General features: G+C 45.1%; 1 protein-coding gene across 1 annotated transcript; it reads right to left on the bottom strand.

Moving 5' to 3' along the window:
- Positions 1 to 12,870: 12,870 nt before the first annotated feature.
- Positions 12,871 to 26,281, bottom strand: C3H11orf97 (chromosome 3 C11orf97 homolog). The gene is made up of 4 exons (XM_084842621.1): positions 26,148 to 26,281; positions 23,349 to 23,453; positions 17,308 to 17,433; positions 12,871 to 13,024 (listed from the first exon to the last, which is right to left on the bottom strand). Exons 1-4 carry the CDS (start codon positions 26,236 to 26,238, stop codon positions 13,020 to 13,022), a joined length of 327 nt encoding a protein of 108 aa, XP_084698747.1. The 5' UTR covers positions 26,239 to 26,281; the 3' UTR covers positions 12,871 to 13,019.
- Between the last annotated feature and the right edge of the window lie 848 nt (positions 26,282 to 27,129).

Raw genomic sequence — 27,129 nt, 5'->3', positions numbered from 1 at the left:
ATGGAAAACACTTTTTGCATGGTAAGGCATAATGGAGCAGATCCAGCAATCATACTGCTCTTCTGGCATGCTCAGGGCCCATCAAAATCAAGGGACGGGCATACCCACACACGCAAAGAGTTCTAGGTCACCATTTTTGCATCGGCAACTCTATGCTGCATGAGTTTTAGCAGAAGGAAATCTAAAAGTCATAGATCAAACTCAGCCTGCTGTACACTGAGCTGACTACAAACACAGACACACGGTCTACAGCGATGAGAGTTCAAGTTTATCAAAAGCTTCACAGCACTGTCCATGGCAAGTCTTTGACAATTTAAAATTTTAGTCCATGTGCAGAGTGTCTCTAAAAAGCCCAGACAATGATTGAGGCAAACAGAGAAGGCTCTGGGCAATGAAGATGAGATGTTTCCAGCAAAGGCTCTCCACTTTTGCATCAGTTTAAAAAGGGGAAGTGTGGCCCTACACCCCTTCTGACAGACAAGGGCCTTTAACTTTTTAGCAAGGCCTCTGTCTAAACAGAGCGGCACAGCTCAGCTCTCTAGCCATGACGCTTTAACCTGGGCAACTCCTCTGTAAATTTTATTCTACTTCTGTCAGGTTTTCACAGACATTTTAAAAACTTACTCTTTTTTTTTCTCTTCTAACCTGGTACACGAAAGCAAAGTGCCAAAACTCAGGACGCTGGGGGGTGATGGGCATCACTTTATACTTGCATTTTTTTCAGGCAGCCATTAATCTTCTTCGGGGAGGCGGTGGGGTGATTTGCAGGACTTCAAAGGCAAGCTTCTCAGTTTGTTTGTATTTGTAAATCCCAAGCTCAAAACAGGACAGGATGAGGTACAGGGCAGCTAAATCTTTGCTTTGGCACGGGCAACAAATAACTCAGGTCAGCTTTCTTCGCTGCGGTCTCAAACAGGAAAACAGTCTTAATTTAAAGTTGTAACATCACTGACAGCATCAGCCAGCCAGCTACACAGATTTCACTGTTTTTCAAGACAGTTACTCCAATATCTTCTTTTCTTCTCAATCAGGTTGGGTCTCCCAGCTTACACAGTTTATTGCAGCTTCCAGGAGCATGGTAGTAGCGTGATTTTGGCTTGGGCAGGAACATGCTGTCTGGTTTCTCGGTCTCTTCAGCACACACACTCAGGCAGTTTAACATTGGACACTCAAATCAGTGAGATTTCTTCATTGCAGGGAATCCCACGGCAAAAGCTTAATAGTTACGCTCTTCAGAAATCATATAGCTAATGGTCAGTAGCTACAGGCTCTATGCAATTCTAACACAGTTCAAAGCTAAACACGGTTACCTTGACAGAGATCTTCAGTGTGGTCTCTCCGCTTCATTCTGCCTTGGGACCGTCCTATGGCACACTTACCACTCGAAGAGGGGTCTAGCTTGTGCTCTGGGGGCTGATTCTTTACTTTTATTTTCCATTTTGCGCCTTCATCTTCTGGGTCTTCATTTTCAGTTTCTATTTCTTAGGGATTTCATCTTAATTAGGCGAGGTGATGATGTTGCACAACTCAGAACGTTGTGGGCAATTTTCCTGCCCCCCCTCTCGGCGCACTAGGCTAACGGCTGCTTCTTCGGCCTCACACTCTCACGCTTCGTTAAAAGCCAGGCTGTCTTGCAACATTTTTCTGATTAACAGCCTCAGATCTTGTTCTTGTTTTTGTTTTGTTTTTTCTTTCAGCTCGGCCTTGAGCTTTTTGCTGTTTCCTCTCTCTATTCTGAATCCCTTAATTTTTTTTTTTTTTAACATACATCCCAAGGGGGTGCAAGTCTTGCTTCCCCCACCTCCCATAGCCTCCCTCTTAAGATGAAGACAGACACAATTAGGGAAGGGGAATTGATCAGTGAGTAAGGGGTCTCACCGGCCGACACAAGAGGATTTTACACACCACGCACTTTGCTACTGGCCTGGGCACCCGGACGGTCAACGGTATGCGTCAGAAACCGCAGTAGCCACTCACACTATCATCAATCTCTCCACTGCATCCATATGTCCCTGCCACCCACTTTTCCCACTTTTTAACAGAGCGGAAAGCAGCTTCCCCAGCTTCCTACTGAGTACTGGCTGTGCTGAGTACTGGCGCCCGCTCGGGGGTGTGATCAGGCCCCCCTTCTACCCGCAAGGAGTAGGTTCTTTTCGTATACGTATACTAACACTGACCTTCTTCATAAGGCGGGGCCCTCTTTTGTTCTGCCCAGTGGCCTTTCTCCCTAAAAGCAGGGCCCTCTTTTTCCCATATACTTGCCTTTCTCCTGAAGGCTTCCAGTGTGGGTTTCAACTCAATTGCAGCTGCAATACAGGCAGGGCTCAAGTTCCTTCCTCCGCTTCCCAAGGTTCTCTTGCTACTCACTGCCGTTTGGGCGATCCCGGTGCAGGCTTTCTCCCATTTACCCGACAAAAAGGTCGGTGGCGCCAAGAAAGGGAAGCATGCGCCGAGCTCTCCCTCCCGGTGCGGCGATTAAGAGCAGGCAACTGCCACCTCTCTGTCTCAGAGCCTGCCACATCCGAGTCACGGCACCATTTATGTTGCAGAACTGAGTCAGAGAGACCACGGAGTGAAGGAAAAAGAGATTATTTAACGCGCGGGCTTAAGGCTGGAATCATTTCCAAAGAGCCAGAAGCCCCGATTTACATTAGCACATTGCTTTTATAGATATTGTGACACATAGGAAACGGCTCCTCCTCTCCCTCCCATGTGGGGTTGCAGTCCTCAACATTTCTTCTCCTAGCACCATTGTTTATAATACAAGAACTGGGTTATAGGGTAGCCGTGATAAGCAGAGAACAGAAGAGAACAAGATATACAGTTGTATGACCTTTGACAAGATAAGGAATTCCTATGTCTCGTTAGCTTACAACAATATATTCAAGGGAGAAAGAGCTCAGCAAGAACATGAAGCATGAGACTGCATGAGGCTACTTAGTCTGACCCCCGATATGGCTGCTACAATATGACAGGAGTAAAGACTGAGCTCAGAATCCAACAGGGTGCTTAACGCCCTGCTGATTCCCTTCTGCCCCACCGATTCCCTTCTGCAAGCGGTGAGTCCCACCAATTCCATTGGGCAAGTGCGATCCACCACTTACGCAAGGGAGATTTAGTGCTTCCTACAAGAAGCCCTGGAACGTTTCTGGAAGGCAGGCAGGTCGGCAGACGTTTCTTATCCTGCTCATTTCGGGTTGCCCCAGAAGCACTAAATCGCTGTTGCATAAGCCCAACTTGCCCAATGGAATTGGTGGGGGCAGAAGAGAATCAGCAGGGGCATTAGCACTCTGTTGCATTCAGCCCTGAGTAACATTACAAGCATGAACCCTCAAGTAACAAAATCCCCACTGTTATGGATCAAAACATGTTTGCTTATATTTCAAATGTTTTGCTGATGCTAGGAATAGTAGTCTTTTTTTTTCCTGGAAGGGATGATAGCTGCCTTTCAGTGTGTTTTTCTAGTAGCTGTGGTTTAAAAAATAACAACCGAGAAACAGGCTGGACAGAGACATCCAAGACAATTCCGCCATAGATCTCAGTGAGGCCAAATGCCAGTGCATTCGGCCCTCCGAAATCCGTGGTGGAACAAAGCCCCCCGCCCCACCACCCTGCAAAAGGCACGAGAAACAGAGCACCTACCTGGTGCCGTTTGCGCTGCTTTGCGAATGGTGGCCGCGTCTGCGGCCGCCATTCGCTTCTTCATTATTGCCCTGATAGGCTACGTAAATACTTACGTAAATACTTACGTAGCCTATCATGGCTAACGCAGGGATGCCATTTGTGCCCCTGTCTTTCGCCGTGATAGGCTATGTAAATATTTACGTAGCCTATCACGGCAAAAAAGGGAATGCAAATGGCGGCCACCCTAGCCACCGCCATTTGTGTTCCTGTTTTTTTGCCGTGATAGGCTACGTAAATATTTGTGTAGCCTATCACGGCAAAAGACAGGGGCGCAAATGGCGGCCGCTATGGCGGCCGCCATTTGCGTCCCTGCGCAGCCCAGCGGCTGGATGTCCGGCTGTGGGCGGCCCTGGCCGGCAGCTCCACAGAGTTGCCGTGGAGCAGAGCCGGCCAGGGAGAATTTCGGGGGGAGGGATGGAGCACTTCCCCCCCCCCCCACAGATGTCCCTGGACGAAACCAGGTAAGTGTTTTGTACATCCCTAAGTTTGGTACTTGAGGGAGAAAAGCCAAATGCTGCCCCTCCATGGTGATAAAAAGATAAAATATAATGTTTTTTAACATCTGCATGAAACTGCTGGGTGAAGTCATCAGGAGGTTTGGGCTGAAGTGTCATCAGTATGCAGATGATACTCAGTTCTACTTCCATCTGCACGTCCCAGGGAGGCTGTGAAACTCTTGACCCAGTGCCTGGAGGCTGGTTTGGAGTGGGTGAGGGTGAACAAGCTGAGACTTAATCCAGACAAGATGGAGGTACCGTGGGCTGGGAAACACCTACTCTGGATGGAGGTTTACTACTGGTCTTAGATGGGGTTGCATTCCCCCTAGAAGACCAACGCACAGTCTGGGAGTCCTCTTGGACTCTGTGCTAACTGGGGAAGCTCAGGTGGCTGTGGTATCCAGGAGTGTGTTTTGCCAGCTTAGGCTGGTACACCAGCTGCAGCCCTATCTGGAAAGGGCAGACCTTGCCTTGGTTATTCATGCACTAGTGACATCCATACAGAATGTAGCCACCCAAGTGTTGGTGGGGGCAAGACAGTTGGATCATAGAATTCCTATACTGGGCCAGCTGCACTGGTTTCTGAGCCCAATTTAAAGTGCTGGTTTTGACCTTTAAAGCCTTAAATGGTTTGGGACCAAATTACTTGAAGGACTCCCTTCACCCATATCAACCTGCCTGCACTTTAAGATCAACAAGAGAGGCCCGTTTCACTTGCCCATCTTTGGGGGCAGTTAAGTGGGCAATTACACAAGAGAGGGCCTTTTCCACAGTGGTCCCACACCTCTGGAATGAGTTGCCATTGGGAGGCTGTCAGGCCTCATCAATGCAGTGTGACAAATCTGTCTTCACCTAAGAATCCTATGACATGGAATTCCAGTATTTTGGAGGGCCTAGCCCACCAGGTAACCACTCTTGCACAATTTCCCCCAGTGCAAGTATGACTAGGAAATGCAGGTTTTACTGAGTTCTGGTACTAGTCACACAGAGTTTTAGTTCAGTAACAACTTTCAGAGACCAAGATTTTGTCTTTTCTGTCGTTTGCTTATTTCAAGTAGATGCCTACTACAGAATAAATACTAAGCACACAATGCTGGCACACATAAAATGAAACCAACTTCAAAATACATTTCTAGCAACAAGGTTTATGAAGAGAAAACATCATAGTAAATATGGCATCTTACCAGTCTTCCCAGATCATAGGATAATAGAATAGTAGGGTTGGAAGGGGCCTATAAGGCCATCGCATCCAACCTCCTGCTCAGTGCAGGAATGTCAAAGCATCCCTGACAGGTGGCTGCCTCGTCTTGAATGCCTCCAGTTTGGGAGAGCTCACCACCTCTCTGGGTAATTGGTTCCATTGTCGTATTGCTCTAACAGTCAGGAAGTTTTTCCTGATGTTCAGCCGGAATCTGGCTTCCTGGAACTTGAGCCCATTATTCTGTGTCCTGCACTCTGGGATGATCGAGAAGAGATCCTGGCCTTCCTCTCTGTGACAACCTTTCAAGGACTTGAAGAGCGCTATCGTATCTCCCCTCAGTCTTCTCTTCTCAAGGCTAAACATGCCCTGTTCCCTCAGTCTCTCCTCATAGGGCTTTGTTTCCAGTCCCCTGATCATCTTCGTTGCAAAGAAGGTGAGTTCTTCCATGGAGAACTGAAATCTTTGATCACTGGACTGCCTTTTATACATGTTAAGCATTTTTATGTGTTTATCTGCTTACGTACATTCAGATTTTATGTTTCATCTTAATACAATGGAAATATCAACACACTGCTAAAACTACTCTAAAAATCTGTATCTCCTGGTCTCAAAACCGGATTTCTAGCTACAAAATCATATCTGTGAGACAACATCAAGCATCGCTTCCTGGACTGATAACATTTCTAGTTCATGGCTGTTATTGCTCATGACTTAATACCATTGTGACCCCCTTGATTTACACTATCGTATTTTGACACTAGAACCTCCATTGTCAGCTATTTACCACTTCACATCCTGGCACAGATGATTCCCTGGATGTTAAATATCCCAACAATATTCCCACAGGACTGTATTTTGAAAAAATGTACTCTTGGCCTAAAAGGCCCAGTTGTGTGGGAATGGGTGCTGGAATAGAATCATAACATCCTAATGCAGAATATCTTTTGATGGATTTGATCATGGAATCTCCTTACTGCTTGGCCAGGTCAGGCTGGACAATATGGTCTCAATATTTGCTACAGCAGGCTTTTAGGAATGCCCTGAAGACCTACTTGTTTACTTTAGCCTTCTCCTAACTATGTTTTACTGGACTGTCCGCTATAGGCTTTTAGTAATGTTTTGTTGCTGGTCCTTTAAAAGAAAAAGAATTTCATTATATGAATTTTAATGTTGTAAACTGCCTTGGGCCTTCTGCCCTGAAAAGTGGCCTAGAAATATTTTAAATAAATAAGAGTGCAATCCTATTGGGATGGCCGTAAGCTCTGAACTCGGAGGTTTATGGCCATCCAGTGCAGAACTGGTGGAGTGGCGGAGGCGATCTTCACCTCCACACTCCTCCCACTCTGCATTTTGATTAGATGGGATTTTCTGCCAGTTTAGCTGAGGCTCTGCGGAGTGGGAGGGAAGGAGGCTGGGGAGGCCTGAGGACTCATCATAAACTGACATCCCCAGTCCTTCCCGCCCAGCACGCCCTCTCTGAGGTCACTGCCACAGCTGTGCCGGCAGGGAGGGGATGGGGCACTCAGATTCCTGGCTTCCAGGGCGGAGCCATGACTCCGACCTCAGATCCAGGAATCCAAACTATCCTATGGTCCCCCTAGACAGGCATAGGATTGCTCCATAAACTATACAATTGACAATTTGCTGCTCTTAAGAAGCACCTTTATACTAGATCAGTCTATATGTGAATCTAGCCCAGGCTTCCCCAACCTGGCACCTTCCAGATGCGTTTGACTGCAATTGCCATCATTCCAAGCCAGCCAATGGCCATGCTGGATGGGAATGATGGGATTTGCAGTCCCAACACATTCGCATGACACCAGGTTTGGGAAGCCTGATCTCCCCCAGTATTGTCAATTCAGAATAGCTTTCTAGGGTCTTGGGTAGGAATTACGGATTGTGTAAAATCCATTCCATTTGTGTTTCGTGGATTGTCATGTGCCTTTGTCATACTGCTCTAACAGTTAGGAAGTTTTTCCTGATGTTCAGCCAGAATCTGGCTTCCTATAACTTGAGCCCATTATTCCGTGTCCTGCATTCTGGGATGATCGAGAAGAGATCCTGGCCTTCCCCATAGCTGCAAATCTGATCAGCATTCCTGCACCTCCTCATGCAAGTCATTAATAAAAATGTTGAAGAGCACTGGGCCCAGGACTGAGCCCTGCGGTACCCTGCTCGTTACCTCTCCCCAGTTTGAGAAGATCCCATTGAGAAGCACTCTTTGAGTCCGATTCTGTAGCCAACTGTGGATCCACCGGATCGTTGTTTCATCTAGCCCACTTTGAGCTAGTTTGCTCATCAGGATATCATGGGGCACTTTGTCGAAAGCTTTGCTGAAGTCGAGGTATATGATGTCCACAGCATTCCCACAGTCCACAAGGGAGGTGGCCTGATCAAAAAATGAGATCAGATTTGTCTGGCAGGATTTGTTCTTGACAAATCCATGTTGGCTTTGAGTAATCACTGCATTGTTTTCAAGGTGCTTACAGATGGATTGCTTTATAATCTCCTCCAGAATTTTCCCAGGGATTGATGTCAGACTGCCTGATCTGTAGTTCCCATGTTCCTCCTTTTTACCTTTTTTGAAGATAGGAACAACATTAGCCCTCCTCCTGTTAACTGGCACTTCACCCATCCTCCATGATTTCTCAAAGATAATAAGACAGTGGCTCTGAGAGTTCTTCTGCCAGTTCCTTTATTATTCTAGGATGCAGTTCAATTGGCCCTGGAGATTTGAACTCATTCAAAGTAATTAGAGGTTCCTTGACCATATGCCTATCGATCTCAAGCTGCAATCCTGCCCCTTCAGCCTCTACTTTGCCTTTGCAAGGGAGCTCATAGACCCTCTTTTGGGAGAAGACTGAGCCAAAGTAGGAATTGAGCACTTCTGCCTTTTCTTTGTCATCTGTTATCATTTTGCCATCCTTATTTAATAGTTGAAACACCATTTCTTTCCTCTGTCTTTTACTATGCACATATCTGAACATGGTTAGGATCAAGTCAAGGATAGCCGATCCTCTAGTTCCTACCTCTACTTTCTGTAGGTCCTAATTTCTGGTTCTAAACTTCCCTATTCCATTCCGTTGGAAAAGCAAGGATACATTTGTGGTGTAGTGTATCCAAGCAGTGCCCTGGAATATTTATGAATCATAGTTTTCCAGCGCAACATCTTGTAAAGGGTATAGGATGGTTGGCACATCTGTTTGCTGCTGGTATTGCAGTTTCCTACCAGCAGAGGGAATCTGTGAACTGAAAAGTCCATTGTCAAGAGTGACACAGAATGAAATGATTTTCAACAAAGATGGACCCAACAGCTCAGATAAAGAGAGGCCATCACCACCTTGCAGAGTGATGGACAAGGGAGGATAAGAGTTGCCGGAGAAAATAGGCCATTGGGTTGCAGCAGGGACAGATTGTGGCGCAAGAGGAAGATGCCATATACACTCAGGACCAGAAATATTGGAACAAGGATAACTGTTTTTGCAGTTGGCCTCTGTACACCACCACATTGAAGTTGAAAGGAAACACACCCAGATGGGAGCAAAGTCAGGACTTTCAGCTGTAATTCAAGGAGTTTGACAAAAGTGGGGCACTAACCATTCAGGAAGTACAGCCAGTGGCATACACACACACCCATCGTTGGTGGCTCATAAGTAATGGAACAAACCAACATCATTTCAAACTTAAGGATCGCCCTTAACACCTGGATGAAAATCCTTTGCAGTCAATGACTGCCTGAAGTCTGGAACCCATGGACATGACCAAATGCTGAGTGTCCTCCCTTGAGATGCTTTGCCAGGCCTTGACTGCAGCTGCCTTCAGCTGCTGCTTGTTTGTGGGTCTTTCTGCCTTCAGTCTTGTCTTCAGTAAGTGAAAAGCATGCTCTATTGGGTTGAGATCAGGTGACTGACTTGGCCATTGAAGAACATCCCACTTCTTTGATGTGATATGCTTTGGATCATAAGCTGTTCCTTTCCTTCTCCATACATTTCTCTTCCCATCGTTCTGGTACAAGTTAATCTTGGCTTCATCCATCCAAAGAATCTTATTCCAGAACTGGGCAGGCTTTTTTAGGTGTTTGCTGGCAAAGGCTAATCTGGCCTTTCTGTTCTTGAGTGTTACCAATGGTTTGCACCTTGTTGTGAAGCCTCTGTATTTACATTCATAAAGCCGTCTCTTGACCATAGATGTTGACAATGACATGCCTACCTCCGCAAGAGCGTTCTTGACCTGGCTAGATGTTGTGAAAGGGTTCCTCTTCACCCTGAGCAGAATTCTGCGGTCATCCACTTTAGCTTCCAGTGTCTCAGCAGACAGCCATCTTGCCTTCTTGGTTTTCTTTTTCTTTGGGACGGTTTTTGTTGCCACCTCCTGAACAATGTTGCAAACTTCTGTCCATAGTTCTTCTGGGACCCTATCTACTAAATCTAGTCCCTTAAATCTATTCTTCCCCTCCACTGCATATTCATTAGGAATATTAGTGAGCTCATATCTAACTGATCTGTGGGTCTTCCCTATTCTCTTTAGTCTGATTCTAAATTGTGCAATAAGAAGTTCATGATCTGAACTACAATCAGCTCCAGGTCTTGTTTTTACCGACTGCATAGATGTCCGCCACCTTTGGCTACAAAGGATGTAGTAGCGGAAGTGGAAGAATAGAATAGGAAGGACAACAGACCTCTTCCAGAAAATTGGGAACATCGGAGGTAAATTCCAGGCAAAAATGGGTATGATCAAAAACAAAGATGGCAAGGACCTAACAGAAGCAGAAGAGATCAAGAAAAGGTGGCAAGAATATACGGAAGATCTGTATAGGAAGGATAATAATATTGGGGATAGATTTGACGGTGTGGTCAGTGAGCTAGAGCCAGAAATCCTGAAGAGTGAGGTTGAATGGGCCTTAAGAAGCATTGCTAATAACAAGGCAGCAGGAGATGACGGTATCCCAGCTGAACTGTTTAAAATCTTGCAAGATGATGCTGTCAAGGTGATGCATGCCATATGCCAGCAAATGTGGAAAACACAAGAATGGCCAACAGATTGGAAAAAATCAACTTATATCCCCATACCAAAAAAGGGAAGCACCAAAGAATGTTCAAACTATCAAACAGTGGCACTTATTTCACATGCCAGTAAGGTAATGTTCAAGATCTTGCAAGGTAGACTCCAGCAATTCATGGAATGAGAATTGCCAGATGTACAACCTGGGTTTCGAAAAGGCAGAGGAACTAGAGACCAAATTGTCAATATCCGCTGGATAATGGAGAAAGCCAGGGAGTTTCAGAAAAACATCTATTTCTGTTTTATTGACTATTCTAAAGCCTTTTACTGTGTGGATCATAACAAATTGTGGCAAGTTCTTGGTGGTATGGGGATACCAAGTCATCTTGTCTGCCTCCTGAGGAATCTGTATAACGACCAAGTAGCAACAGTAAGAACAGACCACGGAACAATGGACTGGTTTAAGATTGGGAAAGGAGTACAGCAGGGTTGTATACTCTCACCCTACCTATTCAACCTGTATGCAGAACACATCATGCGATGTGCCGGGCTTGATGAAGCCAAGGCTGGAGTTAAAATCGCTGGAAGAAACATTAACAATCTCCGATATGCAGATGATACCACTTTGATGGCTGAAAGCGAGGAGGAGGTGAGGAACCTCATGCCGAAGGTGAAAGAAGAAAGTGCAAAAGCTGGGTTGCAGTTAAACCTCAAAAAAACCAAGATTATGGCAATCAGCTTGATTGATAACTGGCAAATAGAGGGAGAAAACGTGGAGGCAGTGTCAGACTTTGCCTTTCTAGGCGCAAAGATTACTGCAGATGCTGACTGCAGCCAGGAAATCAGAAGATGTTTACTTCTTGGGAGGACAGCAATGACAAATCTTGATAAAATAGTGAAGAGCAGAGACATCACACTGACAACAAAGGTCCACATAGTTAAAGCAATGGTATTCCCCGTAGTAACCTATGGCTGCGAGAGCTGGACCATAAGGAAGGCTGAGTGAAGGAAGATAGATGCTTTTGAACTGTGGTGCTGGAGGAAAATTCTGAGAGTGCCTTGGACTGCAAGAAGATCAAACCAGTCCATCCTCCAGGAAATAAAGCCAGACTGCTCACTTGAGGGAATAATATTAAAGGCAAAACTGAAGTACTTTGGCCACATAATGAGAAGACAGGATACCCTGGAGAAGATGCTGATGCTAGGGAAAGTGGAAGGCCAAAGGAAGAGGGGCCGAACAAGGGCAAGATGGATGGATGATATTCTGGAGGTGACGGACTCGACCTTGGGGGAGCTGGGGGTGGTGACGGCCGACAGGAAGCTCTGGCGTGGGCTGGTCCATGAAGTCACGAAGAGTCGGAAGCGACTGACCGAATGAACAACCACTTTAGCTGTCTTCTGTGGTCTGCCAGGCCTTTTGCTGTTGCTGAGCTTGCCAGTTAATTCCTTCTTTTTCAGGATGTTCCAAACTGTTGTGTTGGCCACTCACACTGTTTTTGCTATCTCTCTGATGGGTTTATGTTGTTTCCTTAGCCTAGTGATGGCCTCCTTCACTTGCATGGACACCTCTTTGGACCTCATGTTCCAGTGAACAGCTACCAAATGCAAATGTAACACTCAGAATCACCTCCAGGCCTTTTATCTGCTTGCTTGGTCATGGGGCACCCAGGAAACAGGCCACACCTGGCCATGCAGCTGCTTGTCAGCCAGTTGTTCCATTACTTATGAGCCACTAATGATGGGGGCGGGGTGTATGCCACTGGCTATCCTTCCTGAATGGTTAGTGCCCCCGTTTTGCCAAACCCCTTGAATTACAGCTGCAAGTCCTGACTTCGCTCCCATCTGGGTGTGTTTCCTTTCAACTTCAATGTGGTGGTGTACAGAGGCCAACTGCCAAAACAGTTATCCTTGTTCCAATATTTCTGGCCCTGACAGTATGTGTGTAAATCTAGTTTGGCCTTGAGCCATGGCAGGAGAAGATAACATGAAGGAAATAAGACAGTGGGAATAACTAGGCTCAGGGTTGAGGCTAGACATGAGGCCTGGTAGAAGGATTTGTCTCTCTCTAGTCCTCTTCAGACTGGCACATTACTAGAAACATATAACAACTTTCAGAGATTTTACAAATATGCTGCAATTTTCAAATGTTTAAGGGTGCTTCCAGACTAGGCTTTTTCACGCCATCCCCCTAGAACATTCAGTGAATGGGGCAGGGCATCTACACATTGTTGTCTTCCACTTGTAACCCTCCTGTGTTTTCCCACCGCTTCTTCCATCATTTTTTCTTACCATAGAAAATCCGTTAAAGAAGAAAGACAGAATAACTACACAATGCCTTCTTATTGGTAGCACTAGGAGCCCTCTGTCTGAAAGCGCCCTAAAAAAAAAAAAAAATTATTGCCTGTATGTGTAATTTGGAGAGGTTGGGCAGTTTTGGTTTGGAATACTTTGCAGATAGGGTTAAATGCTAGGAGATCAACACAAATACACTGACTGAGTCATAGCCTCAATGTTTATTTTACAAGCTATTGTACAAGTTCTAAAATATAGTACTCTGCATTGGGATAAAAATAACAACCGTAGCTTTGCCTTGCTCTTGTCACTTCCATCAGAGGAGATGCAGCTTTTCAAAGGGGCTATCCTAAAGAGGGGAAAAGAATGAAAATGGAGATTGGTAAGTACTTTATTTTTGGGGACATTTCCAACTACAAAAAAATATGTAATTTTAACCGCATGATCAGGTCACTGAATGTGATGAATCAGGCAATTATTCCTAACTGAAGGTGGAAAACCATTTAGGGTGTCACAGACATGCCTTTCAACTAGGGATGTACGGACTGTGTAAAATCCGCTCCGTCTGTGTTTTGCAGATTGCCAGGTGCCTTTTGTTCTGTCATCCACCCGCAGACGGATGCGGATGATTTTTTTCGTCGTGCAGAAAAACCTGCAAATAATTACGTATTTATGTAAGCATTTACATAATTTACCTCAGTACGTAAGATTTAGCGTATTGTCCCCCATTCCATTCAATGTTTCCTCAGCAGAAACTTACGTATTTTCCTATGAATATATATGCGTAAATTTTGGGAAAATAAAAAAAAAGTCAGCTGAAAGTCCACAGACTGAGGAGGTAACTCTGCAGCAGATTCCGCAGGTCGGATTCTTAGAAATCCAAGCTCATTTTTGTCTGTCTTGAATTTCTCCAGCATCCCTACTTTCAACCACAGATCCTTTTCAGTTAGGGACAGAAATGGTTTTCAGTTTAATCAATCAGGAACAAAACACCTTGAAGTGTGTGTGTGTGTGTGAGAGAGAGAGAGACAGAGAGAGAGAGAGAAACCTTTAAATAAAGACATGAAGTGATAGGTCCACTGGTTTAAGGGAAGCTGTAGGTGTTTATGCAAGATGGGGTTCTTTGAAGAATTAGGAAAACTAAGTAAACAATTAATGAAATTTAGAACTAACTGTGAAATCCTATACATGTCTACTGAGAAGCAAGTAGGTTGAGAAGCAGTAGAAACAGAAGTAGAATAGTAGAAGAAGAATAGAAACAGAAGTAGGTGCTGAGAAGCAAGTAGGTCCCAGGTAGGTTGATGTAGGTTACAGCTGAATTGTGATATCGTAGTTAAGGTATCAGACTAGAAGTGGGAAGAGATGCATTCAAATCCCTGCTTAGCCATGAAGCTCATTGGGAGACCCTGGGCCAGCCACTCTCTCAGCCTAACCTACCTCACAGGGTTGTTGTAAGAACAAAATGTCTGTGTATGGGAAGGAATAACCACACATGCTGCTTTGAGCTCTTTGCAGGAAGTGCAGGATATGAATGCAATAAATAAACAAGATAGCCTAAAAGAGGGACTACAAGCCATTTTGTTGTTGTTCAGTCGTTCAGTCGTGTCCGACTCTTCGTGACCCCATGGACCATAGCACACCAGGCCTTCCTGTCCTGCGCTCTCTCCCGGAGCGTGCTCAAGTTCATATTCATTGCATCCGTGATGCTATCTAGCCATCTCATCCTCTGCCATCCCCTTCTCCTTTTGCCTTCAGTCTTTCCCAGCATCAGGGTCTTTTCCAGGGAGTTTTCTCTTCGCATTAGGTGGCCAAAATATTGGAGCTTCAGCTTCATTATCTGTCCTTCCAATGAGCACTCACAAGCCATTTACTCTGAAGTAATCTCATTAACTTTGTTGGGGCTACTTTGAAGCAAGTGAGTTGATATTGCAGCTGGAAGTTCCCAGCGCACAGCTGGCCTGCACCTGGCCATTGAGATAATTTTGATCTGAAAATAACATAACTCTATCTTGTTTCCAGGAAAGGCTTCCAGCCTCCCTTACCAAGTGCAGGATATAATTCTTTGTGGAGACTTTTGCAAATTGGACTATGATCGTATAGTCAGTCCCTTTAGCATTTGGCACACGAAATGCCTGCTCAATATCAAGTAAATAATCAGATGGGATAGGGAGTATCTCATGCAAAAGTTTATCCACAAAAATAGGGAATTTTACATCATTAGACAGATTTTTAATCCCAATAATACGTACATTGGATCTTCGCGTGAAGGCCTCCAGTTGAGAAATTCTGTCAGAGACATTTTTAAAACAAACTTGTGTCATAGTTTCATTCCCTGCCACTCGTCTTCTAGCTCATTAATTTTCATCTCCATTTTTTGCCATGATGCATTAATTAGATTCACAGCTCCTTACAAGGCGGTGATGGAATTTTGGATTAAATCCAGCCTTCTGGCTTGCTCCGTAAATTGCAAAGATAAAGTCTTTATCAGAGTAAATAATATTCCCCTATATCTTCTGTTTTCGAAACTTTTGACACAGGAGGTACGGGGGGAGCTGGCAGTGATGCCAGCCCTTTTCTTCTCCTCGGTGTAGTCACGTTTCTCTCAAACAGATCTTGTAGGTCCTCAGATGTTTTCAGATGTTGTTAATATTTCTTAAATCATCCCTCAGGAGTTGTTGATATTTCTTAAAGCATATATTATTATGGAACACGTCAGCCCTGTTTTCTCCTATGAAATAGGGGTTTCAGAACAGCTTTTTGTGTTGGTAAAGCTCTGGGGAGATAATCCTGGAATCCAGCCCCCCTCCACTACCTCGTCGGGGGTACTTTTCTCCAAGATGTTATCCAGATGCTGTCTTGCCCCCCCCCCTTTTAATTCCAGGAGGGAGATGAAAAGGTTTTTCAACCTTTTAAAAAGCTGTTTGAGAAAGCTCCCATGGAGAGCCCGTGGGATGCTACCAGGGTGACATTGGTTCCAACCGGAAGTTCTACATCAAAGACTACATCAAAGAGGTGGTGAATTAAAGAAGGCAATTTAACAAAGCGAAAAATATGGCAAAACAAATGAACTTACAATATTACTTAAAATATCCTGCTACACTATGTATTGTGTTTGAAAGTCAGATGAAGAAGTTTCTAAATCATGAAATGGCGGAGGCATGGCTGAACGTAAAAATGCGTGAGATTTCTGTTACAACCCCATGAACTGGAATCTTTAAACAAGATTTGTTAACTGTTTGTGTTTAGTCTACATGATCCAGGTTAGGTCAGAAGATAAATGATTATACATATATTCGTTTATTCTCTTTCATCTTTCTTCTTTTCTTGCTTTTTTTTTCTTTTTCTTTCAAAATAGATATGATACGCTGTATTTAAATTTATTGTTTGAGGGTATATTGTGGATATGCATTTATATATCTAGTATAAAATATATTACTGATTGTTGAAGGTTTATTTTAAATTTTATTATTATATAACACTATATTTCTTTTTAATTATTATGATTATTAATATTAATATAGGCTACTGGGAATGAACTGTAGACCTGTTTCTTTGATATAAGATTGATGATATGATATTGAAACGTAAGGTTGTTTATTAACCTGTAAGATTGTTAAGGTTATAGATATAGTTTTTAAAATAGAATGGCATCGGAGGCTGGGGGTATTGGAGTTTAAACTTAACCCTTTAAAGGGGAGGGAGAGGGGGAGAGAAGGGGAAATAATTTTATTTTCTTTTTCTCTACTTCCTTTTCTCCTTTCTTTTCCTTTTTTTCCCCTTTTCCTTTGGTTATTGTGGTGTCCTCATTAGAATACTGTATTGCTGGGAAACTGTAGTATTGATCCGGTTGTTGGTATTTTTGGTATTGTTTATTTCATTTATAAAGATAAAATAAATACAAATATATTTTAAAAAAGAGATAATTTTGATCACCCCTTTCAGAGTCTGTCAGTGTAGACAACTAGGTTCCACCCCCAAGTCCTCAGTTCTTAGGCAAGAATGCTCTAGTCCTTTTGGGTCCTAGATCAAACCCCTCTTATGGAGCACATCAATGAACCAGCCCTTCAGCAACTTGGTGCTAAAATGAAAGAAGATGACCATTCCTGACTTAAAGGAACAAAATGAAATGGATCTAAAAAGCCACACTGCAATCCAAGACTAGTAATGATGAATCTGAGGGCTGCTTTGCATGTAGTATTTGGAAGTTATAAAGAGGAGCCAGTGTGGTATAGCGGGTAGAGCGTTGGTCTATAAGCATGTAAGCCTGGGCATAATTCAGCCATGACGCTTAGTGGATATCCTTGGGGCCGTCATCCTTTCTCTCTCTGTCTAAGCTACCTTATAAGACTGCTGTGAGGATAAAATGGAAAAACATGTAGAGCACCCCCAACTCCTTGAAGCAAGGGTGGAGTACAAACATGGTGTGGTGTGTGTTTACCCATATTTTTTTACACGGATGTTCAAAATCTGATGAACGTTGGCATTTACATGTGAAGGTTGAGAATCCCAGGCAAATTCAGTGAATGTCAGCATTCACTGATGTGTGATGTGACCCTCACATAGTTCATTCTGCTGTTTCAAAGTGTCATGTTGTTGTTTGGAGTGGTGGGAAAGGAAGAAGCACATTCTTACTTCTTATTACTGCATGTCTGGAGTAGTACTTGGGCTGGGAAAGCAAGCTGCTTTGAGTCTGCGATGTTGGTTGGAAGCCTCCCACGGGGAAATTCCTTTTCAAGCTCCAAATTCCTTCCAGAGCCACTGTCCATAATATACAAACAACATTTTTAGAATCAAGGATCCAATCTGCCCTTCCGTTTTTATGTGTAATATCCACAAATCAAAATAGCCGTACAACCCACCCGCTGACAAACATAACTGGGTAACTGTAGGTCAGAAAGGAACCTGTATGACATTTTAAGGCCTGTGACAGACACAAATGTAAATGTTTAGTTTCAGTGGCAATACAGAAAAGGTAACAATTAGGACTAAACAGCCATATGGCTTAGACCTGGGAACTCTATAGTGTGGATTGATTTCAATCATGGCGATTTAGATCACTGATTTAAACCATTATTTAAATCAGCATGAAAAATAGCAAGTTTAAATCACTGATTTAAATCAAGTTTCCCATTGAAAATTTTTCACAGATTGGAGATAACAGTGGGGTGGGTATCCAGGGAGGCTCTGGAGGAATCCAGGAAGGCTCATGAGCTGGAGGCTTCCCTTCCTTGTTCCTGAGTAAGCGGTTAGAGAACTGCAACTTTGAAAGACAAATGAAAGATTAAATATTAAAATGGAAAATAAGCCCATTCCATGATTCACATTTGTTGTCTGCTGATTAAGCGAGTACAATAAGAGCAAATGCATTAGTTTTGCTAGAGTCTGCTCTTGCATTCATGTGTTGGGATAGCAGCCAAATTTGTAACTGTCTACTCAGCAAGAAAAATACAGAGAGGGAAAACAGACAGAAAGGAAGTTTCCTTTACCTAGTAACTGAAAGCGTGGGAATTTATCTAGAGGAAAGTAACTCAGCATGAATCCTCAAAGGACTGATCCTGATTTTTTTTCCTACAGAGGAATCCCCATAAAATAAATAAAAATAAAACATTAACAGTGTGTGAAAAACCAGAGCAGTGTGGAGACTGTAGCTTTACACCTTGCTCCTGGGCACAGTGAAAGTAAGGAAGAGTCAGCAGATGGTTCTTCCATAGTTCAGCAGTATCCAGGAGAAGCAACTGCTGTTGAATTTCACTGTGCCATAAAGTTCTTATAGGCATAGGAACTTTGTCTAGTATGGAATCAGGCAACTCTATAATTCAGTAGTGAGGCTCAAGAAATAATCCTAGCAAAACAGCAAGGATATGGGCCAGTTTTTGCCCTTCCATAATGGAGTTATAGGAGACAGGCTATAACAATAAATTTGGGGTGACAACTGTGAATTGCCTTTGGGAGAGGGTCAGGAAAAACTGAATAGATGATGTTTTGTATTTCTTTTCCTTTTGTTCCCTTTCCTCCCCACCCCAACCCCGTCCCGCAATTTCCTTTGAAGCTTTTTAAGTTGTGACCCTGGGATTTGTAGCTTGTCCAGGTGAACTGAGAAGTGCAAACTTAAAATTAAAAATCAGGTTAAATTTATCAATCTGGAAAATGAATTCAGCAATTATGAGAGAAAGGGAAAGAGCTCACAGTGTACAAAAGAGAATGAAAGTATGTTTGTTACAGGGGATATATTATTTCACTAGGCATCTGTATGCTTTTTCCATTGTCAAACAGATGAACCAGTTTGGTGTAGCCTGAAGTGGCTAGAGCAGGAATAGGCAACCTGGTGCCTTCCAGATGTTCTGGACTACAATTCCTATAAGCCCCTGTCAGCATGGCTAGTGTTTGAGGATTATGGGAGTTGTAATTCAAGCCATCCCCTTCATGGATCACTGCCTTGTTATGGCAAAGGGGCTTGCGTAATTCAGTGAAGCCATAAGCTATGCCGTGCAGGGCCACCCAAGACGGACAGGTCATGGCGGAGAGTTCTGACAAAATGTGGTCCACTGGAGAAGGAAATGGCAACCCGCTCCAGTGTTCTTGCCAAGAAAACCCCATGGAACATATCACAAGGCTAAAAGAGATGACGCCGGAAGATGAGCCCCTCAGGTCGGAAGGTGTCCAATATACTACTGGGGAAGAGCAGAGGGAATTTCCAAGTAGTGCCAGAAAGAGTGAAGCGGCTGGGCCAAAGCCGAAAGGACACTCAGCTGTGGATGTGTCTGGTGGTGAAAAGAAAGTCCGATGCTGTAAAGAACAATATTGTTTAGGAACCTGGAATGTAAGATCAATGAATCAAGGTAAGCTGGAGGTGGTCAAGCATGAGATGGCAAGATTGAACATCGATATCTTGGGAATCAGCGAACTAAAATGGACAAGCATGGGCGAATTTAATTCAGGTGACCATCATATCTACTACTGTGGGAAAGAATCCCTTAGAAGAAATGGAGTAGCACTCATAGTCAACAAAAGGGTGGGAAAAGCAGTACTGGGGTACAATCTTAAAAACGATAGAATGATCTCAGTACGAATCCAAGGCAAACCATTCAACATCACAGTAATTCAAGTCTATGCCCCAACCACTGATGCCAAAGAAGCTGAGGTTGACCGGTTCTATGAAGACCTACAACACCTTCTAGAACTAACACCAAAAAAGATGTCCTCTTCATCATAGGGGATTGGAATGCTAAAGTAGGAAGTCAAGAAATCACCGGGATAACAGGCAAGCATGGCCTTGGTGTACAAAATGAAGCAGGACAAAGGCTAATAGAGTTTTGCCAAGAGAACATGCTGATCATAGCAAACACACTTTTCCAACAGCACAAGAGGCGACTCTACACATGGACATCACCAGATGGTCAATATCGAAATCAGATTGATTATGTCCTTTGCAGCCAAAGATGAAGAAGCTCTATACAGTCAGTAAAAACAAGACCTGGAGCTGACTGTGGCTCAGATCATGAGCTTCTTGTTGCAAAATTTCGTCTTAAATTGAAGAACATAGGGAAAACCACTAAACTGTTCAGGTATGACCTAAATCATAGCCCTTATGAATATACAGTGGAGGTGAGAAATAGATTTAAGGGATTAGACCTGATAGACAGAGTGCCTGAGGAACTCTGGACGGAGGTCCGTAACATTGTTCAGGAGGCAGCAACTCAATCCATCCCCAAGAAAAAGAAATGCAAGAAAGCCAAGTGGCTGTCTGATGAGGCTTTACAAGTAGCTGAGGAAAGAAGGGAAGCGAAAAGCAAGGGAGAAAGGAGAAGATATACCCAACTGAATGCAGAGTTCCAGAGAATAGCAAGGAGAGACAAGAAGGCCTTTTTAAATGAACAATGCAAAGAAATCGAAGACGGGCATGATAAAGGACAAAGAAGGCAGGGACCTAAGAGAAGCAGATGAGATTAAGAAGAGGTGGAAAGAATACACAGAAGAACTATACAGGAAAGATCTGAATGTCCCTGATACCCAAGGTCCCTGAACTTAAGCCGGACATCCTAGAGAGTGAAGTCAAGTGGGCCTTAGGAAGCATTACTAACAACAAAGATGACAGTATTCCAGCTGAGCTATTTAAAATCCTAAAAGATGATGCCGTTAAAGTGCTGCACTTAATATGCCAACAAATTTGGAACACTCAACAGTGGCCACAAGACTGGAAAAGGTCAGTTTACATTCCAATTCCAAAGAAGGGCAATGCCAAAGAGTGTTCAAACTACCGTACAATTGTGCTCCTTTCACATGCCAGCAAGGTTATGCTCAAAATCCTACAAGCTAGGCTTCAGCAGTATGTGAACTGAGAACTACCGGAAGTACAAGCTGGGTTTCGAAGAGGCAGAGGAACTAGAGATCAAATCGCCAACTTTCACTGGATCATGGAGAAAGCAAGAGAATTCCAGAAAAACGTCTATTTCTGCTTCATTGACTACGCTAAAGCCTTCGATTGTGTAGATCACAACAAACTCTGGCAAATTCTGAAAGAGATGGGGGTACCAGACCACCTTACCTGTCTCCTAAGAAACCTGTACGAGGGTCAAGAAGCAACAGTAAGAACCAGACATGGAAGAACCGATTGGTTCAAAATTGGGAAAGGAGTACGACAAGGCTGCATATTGTCGCCCTGCTTATTTAACTTATATGCAGAGTACATCATGAGAAACTCCAGGTTGCATGAATCACAGGTCGGAATTAAGATTGCCGGGAGAGTATCAACAACCTCAGATACGCAGATGATACCACCCTAATGGCAGAAAGCGAAGAGCATCTAAAGAGCCTCTTGTTGAGGGTGAAAGAGGAGATTGCAAAAGCTGGTTTGAAACTCAACATTAAAAAAACTAAATCATGGCATCTGGCCCCATCTCTTCCTGGCATATGGAAGGGGAAGAAATGGAAGCAGTGACAGATTTTATTTTCTTGGGCTTCAAGATCACCGCAGACGGTGACTGTAGCCAAGAAATTAAAAGATGCTTGCTCCTTGGGAGGAAAGCTATGGCAAACCTAGACAGCATAGTAAGAAGCAGAGACATCACCTTGCCGACAAAGGTCCGCATAATCAAAGCTATGGTTTTCCCAGTAGTAACGTATGGCTGTGAGAGCTGGACTATAAGGAAGGCTGAGCGCCGAAGAATTGATGCTTTCGAACTGTGGTGCTGGAGAAGACTCTTACTAGTCCCCTGGACTGCAAGGAGGTCCAATCAGTCAATCCTAAAGGAAATAATTTAATTGATTTCCTTTAGGATTGACTGCTCATTGGAAGGACAGATACTGAAGCTGAAGCTCAAATATTTTGGCCACCTAATGCGAAGAGAAAACTCTCTGGAAAAGACCCTGGTGCTGGGAAAGACTGAAGGCAAAAGGAGAAGGGGACGGCAGAGGATGAGATGGCTAAATAGCATCACTGATGCAATGAATATGGACTTGAGCACGCTCCAGGAGAGAGCGCAGGACAGGAAAGCCTGGCGTGCTATGGTCCATGGGGTCACAAAGAGTTGGACACGACTGAACAACAACAATTCAAGCCATCCGGAGGGCACCAGGTTGCCTACCCCTGGATTAGAGTATCTGGTGGTTGCACATGGAAAACTGAAATTCAAATGCCCAGGTGTGAAGCTCACTGGATCAATTTGGACAAGCCTCTGGACTCAATTCAACAGAAAGCAAGAGCCAGGTACAAAAATCATGCACCTAGAATTACAGAGGAGGGTGCCTCTGAGCACACTGTGAGCCTAGGAATTTGTTTTAAATTTCTTTTCAAAACCAGAACTGAATGAACTCACGGCTTTTTCACACAAAAATTCCCTCCTGGTTATCCCAAGCTTTATTTAGGTGGGAAAAAATCATTATATTGTTGTTACTGTAAAACAAGTGGGAGTCAGAAACCCTTGCAACTAATCCAGAAGTCTCCCAGTAGATCCAGATCTACCTTCTACCCACCCCTGTATTATAGTACTTCATCAGCTCAGGGGCAGGAAATTAAGAATGAAGAATGGGTTCAAGTCCTCCTACTTCCACGTCCCCTGAAAAGATGGAAAAGATGCCGTGTGCTATTGCTGATGATCTGCCTGGTGTTGCAAGCATGCAGCCCTGGTTCCAAGGTGGGGCTTTTCAGCCCATGGAAATGCACATGCAGCACCATTTCTTTACAGGGTTCCTTATCCATGCATATGCATATAAATGCCTGCTTCCCTGTGTGCATGGCCCTAGCTGGATCATCTCTCAATCTAATTTACTCCACAACCGTTTAGTGAGGACAAAATGTGATAACAACATATATACAATCCAAGTCCCTGAAAAAGCGTGTGATACAAATGTCGCAAAAAAACAAAAAATTATTTTTCCTACAACATCTGGCTTTATATGGGGTGGGGGACCTGTGACCATCCAGATGTTTTTGAAATCCAACTCCCATCAGCCACAACCAGGATGGCTAGTGGTCAAGGATGGTGGGAACCATAGTCCACCATCATCTCGAGGGCCAAAGGTTTCCTCCCATTTTATATATTATCACAAGCAAATATTATTTAAAATTGAACCTACCTGATATTCATAACACAGCACATTATCTGCATTAACAAGATTTAATTTCCACAAATTGCTATGGATTTCTGTCTGCTTTTACTGGCCATAGGGCTTACCTTCTGAAGGGTGTTTGATTCTACCCTCATCCCGCCGGAAATAAAGCTCTTCTTCGAGTACTTCCTTAACTCTCCTAGGTGGCTCAGCATATACAAACTTCTTCCCTGTTTTATAAAAGACAATTTCAAGGGATAAGCTAAGGAATTCCCATATTTACTTACGGAGCTCCCAACAGATGACACAGTAAGCTATCCTGGGGCCCCGTACCCACTCTGCAGAGGATGGGTAATGAGGGTGGGTAACTTACTGATCATGGGTGGGAAAAACACTCCCCACATGACACACTAGCCCATCGTGGCTCGCTCCCAAACGTGACCCACAGTGGGTTAGTGTGTCGTCTGAACCCAGCCCCAGTGGTTGAGTGTGGGTTGTTGTTGAATTGTGGGTTGTTTGCTGAACTATGGGCTAGCATGTTAAGTGAACCGAGGACATTTTCCTCAGGGTGGCTTGTTAACCATGCAGTGTGGCTTATTTTTCTCAAACAAGCACCTTGAGAACCCCATGTTTGGGTTGTTCATGGTGGTTAATAAGCCACGCTGTGCAAAATGTCTTGGGTTCGGAAAGAAAGGAAGAGGAGAGAGAGAGAAGAAAGGAAAGAAAGAAAAAGAAAGGAGCCAGAGAGAGAGACAGAGAAGAAAAGAGGAGCCAGAGAGGTGGGGGGAGGGGAGAGAGAGACAGGAGCTAGAGACAGAGGGTAATAAAGAGAAGCTAGTGAGAGAGAAGCCAAGTGGGTAACACACACACAAGGTGCACCAATAGGCCACTGGAGAGTTAGATAGAACCTCTTTATTCAGAAGCAGTATGCAATGGAATACCAGTTTCTCAGGAGCAACAGTGAGAGGGCCTTTATGACAAGCTGTTTGACAACAACTTCCATCTTCCCCATCCACATCTGGAGGGCACCTGGTTGGGGACAGCTGCACTAGTGTGACGATGACTGCAAATGCCTCCTTTAAGACCACTGTACTTCTGTGTAGGAAACTGCATGAAAGCTGCCTACAGTTCATCACATCTAATGGTCACACATACACACAGGCATATACCTAATGCTGTATTTGATATAAAGTGCATACATGCCAGGAAGCCAAGAATTAACCATAACTTCCAGGGATGTGTATACACATGTGATGATCTACATTATGGATTTCTTATATGAAGCCCATAATGTATTCAGTTACACCGTACTGAAATACTTGGGAGTGGACAATGCTTCCATATAATTCATGGACTGAGTCTACACTGGGTTAGGCAATGATCCTAATAGAAATGGTGGTAGGCGATGTGGTCAAAGTCTGAAAACGAGCTCTGTCATAGTGTGAAAAGTCCCTCCTGGGAAAAACTGAACCTCAGTCTAGTGCAATTGGGAAGATCCCCTTGAAAGAGAAGAAGTATAACTGGAGCAGGTAGAATGGAATGTCACTAAGGGAATTCACCATAATTGGGAATTGGGTGAATATTGAGGATACCCACCTGTCTATAGCCGCCTTCCCCAACCTGGTCCCCCTGGAGATGTGTTGGACTACAACTCCCAGCATCCCCCAGGTATTGCTCTCCCCATATCCTCCTGGAGTGGGAACTACATGCATTATTGGAGCCCTCCATCCAAATTGGCAATTGTTATCCATTTGCTTGGGAAGAGGTGCGTTGGGGAACCTGTGGTCCTTCAGATATTACTGGACTCCAACTCCCCTCACCCCTGGATATTGGCCATGTTGGCTGGGGGATGTTGGGAGCTGTAGTCCAACACATCTGGAGGGCACCAGGTTGGGGAAGGCTGCTCTACAGCAAGATGAAATGAGTCCCTCACGGTGGCGCTTTCCTTGGTCAAGTGGAATAAACTCCCATGGGGTGAGCAGTGCTCTCATGGAAGGGAGGCTGATACCAACATAAGGCAGCATAATGTAACCAGCTCCTTGCACCGAGGATGAGCATAGGTAGCTCCTGGTTGAGGCAAGCAGGGTGGATCCCTCTGGCAGGGGTGGGGATCATGTGAACATAAGAAGAGCCATGCTGGATCACATCAAGGGTTCATCAAGTCCAACACTTTTTTCACACAGTGGCCAAGCAGCTGCCCACGGGAAACCCACAAGCAGGACATGAGTGCAACAACCCCCACCCATATTCCCCAGCAAATGGTGTACATAGGCATAATGCCTCTGATACTGGAAGTACCATACTGCCATCAGGACTAGTAGCCATCAGTAGCCTTCTCCTCCAGGAATTTGTCTAACCCCCTTTTAAAGCCATGCAAATTGGTGGCCATCACTACATCTGCTGTGTGAACTTCCTTTTATCTGTCCTGAATCCCCCGCCAGTCAGCTTCATGGGATGTGGCCCTCCAGACGTCATTCAGCACCCATCAGTCCCAGCTAGCACGGCCAATGGTCAGGGATTATGGGAGTTGGAGTACAACGACATCTGAAGGACCACGGGTCTCGCCTCTCTCCGCCCCCCCCCCCGCCCCCCAGGGCCCTAAGGGCAATCGTCTCTCTCCAAGCAAATGAATAACAAACGCCAATTTGGATGGTGAGATCCAAAAATGTATACAGTTCCCACTCCAAGAGGATAGGGGGAGAGCAATACGCCCACCCCCCATTTTGCATAAGGGGGTCTCCCCCCATGAAATGGCAGCAGCAGCAGTGACCCCCTCCCCCCTGGCTGGGAGCGGGGGAAGGGGGCACGACCGTGGAGAATTTAATGCTCTCCTCGGGGGGGGGGGTGGCTATATGGCTGCTGCGCCCCATCTCTTCATGGCGGGAAGGGGGCCTCTCCCCTCAACCCACCCCGTTTACACTCACAGGGCTGACCCCCTTCATTGTACTCCGCATAGATCCGGCTTCCCGAGTCCCCAGCCCTCGGCTCCAGTTGCTCCCCGGCCGACGCGGTCATGCCTCGTCTCCTGCCGCCGCTACCGCCGGTACCAGCCGCGCCCAGGCAAGCGGGACGCGCGGGCCGGTTGCCATAGGAGCCCAAGGCTGTGGGTGGAGGAGGGCGCGTGGAGGCTGGCGGGGCAGAAAGCACGGAGCGAGCGCGTGGCTTGCCTCCCTCACCCGCCGGGCCTCTGAGGGAGCCTGGGCAGGGTAAAGGAAGACATGCTCCCGGCCCGGGATAAAGGAAAGGGCGAGCAGCGGCGTAGCGGTAGGCCCAGAGTGAGGCAAGGCCTAGGCCTTGGGGGTGTTGTCATGGCAACCGGCGGGGATGCTGCGGAGAGCGCCGGCCTCTGCCAACGCCTCGGCAAGCGAGAGGGCAGAGCGGTAAAGTGTGCTCCTGCTCAGCCGCTGCAGGTGTTTGCACGTGCCTCTTAGTCACACACACACACACACGCGCGCGCGCGCAAGGGTCGCCACAGTTCTCCCGATGTCATAGCGGCGTAACAGGTAGAAATTCAACAGGTGAAACGTTCTCCCTCAAGGCATCTCCGCCGCCGTTATCAGCTTCGCCGGCTCAACTTCGCTGATCCTGCCGCTGTTAACAGGGGCAGGTGCGCTTCCTGAGGGGTGTGGCTGGCAACCTGCTAAATGGGCCAACGTTTTGGCGCAGTGGGCACATGTGGCAATTTGAGAAACTCTCCTGGGCACTACCACAAAATGGCTGCCATGGGAGGTGTGGCAAAGGGTAAGGAACCTGCCCAAACGACTGAATGCAGAGCAGAGGTAGGGGCTGAGATGCGACAAACTAAAGAACCCTTGAACCTACAGGTTCCATCACCAGCAGAAACCTATTTTACAGCACCCTCCCCGGCCCGTAAGAAAAGGTTTTGTTTTGAAGTGGGAGATGTAG

Source organism: Heloderma suspectum, chromosome 3 (assembly GCF_057233095.1).
Source record: "Heloderma suspectum isolate Gila_16-S chromosome 3, 16-S_ref, whole genome shotgun sequence".
Taxonomy (NCBI): Eukaryota; Metazoa; Chordata; class Lepidosauria; order Squamata; family Helodermatidae; genus Heloderma; species Heloderma suspectum.
This window is presented reverse-complemented; position numbering and strand designations above follow the sequence as displayed.

Coding starts and splice junctions, on each gene's coding strand:
- C3H11orf97 (XM_084842621.1), bottom strand. CDS start 26,238: ATGACCGCGTCGGCCGGGGAGCAACTGGAGCCGAGGGCTGGGGACTCG. Junction 23,454..26,147: donor CAATGAAGGGGGTCAGCCCT/GTGAGTGTAAAC, acceptor TTTATAAAACAG/GGAAGAAGTTTGTATATGCT. Junction 17,434..23,348: donor AATCAAACACCCTTCAGAAG/GTAAGCCCTATG, acceptor TATTATGGACAG/TGGCTCTGGAAGGAATTTGG.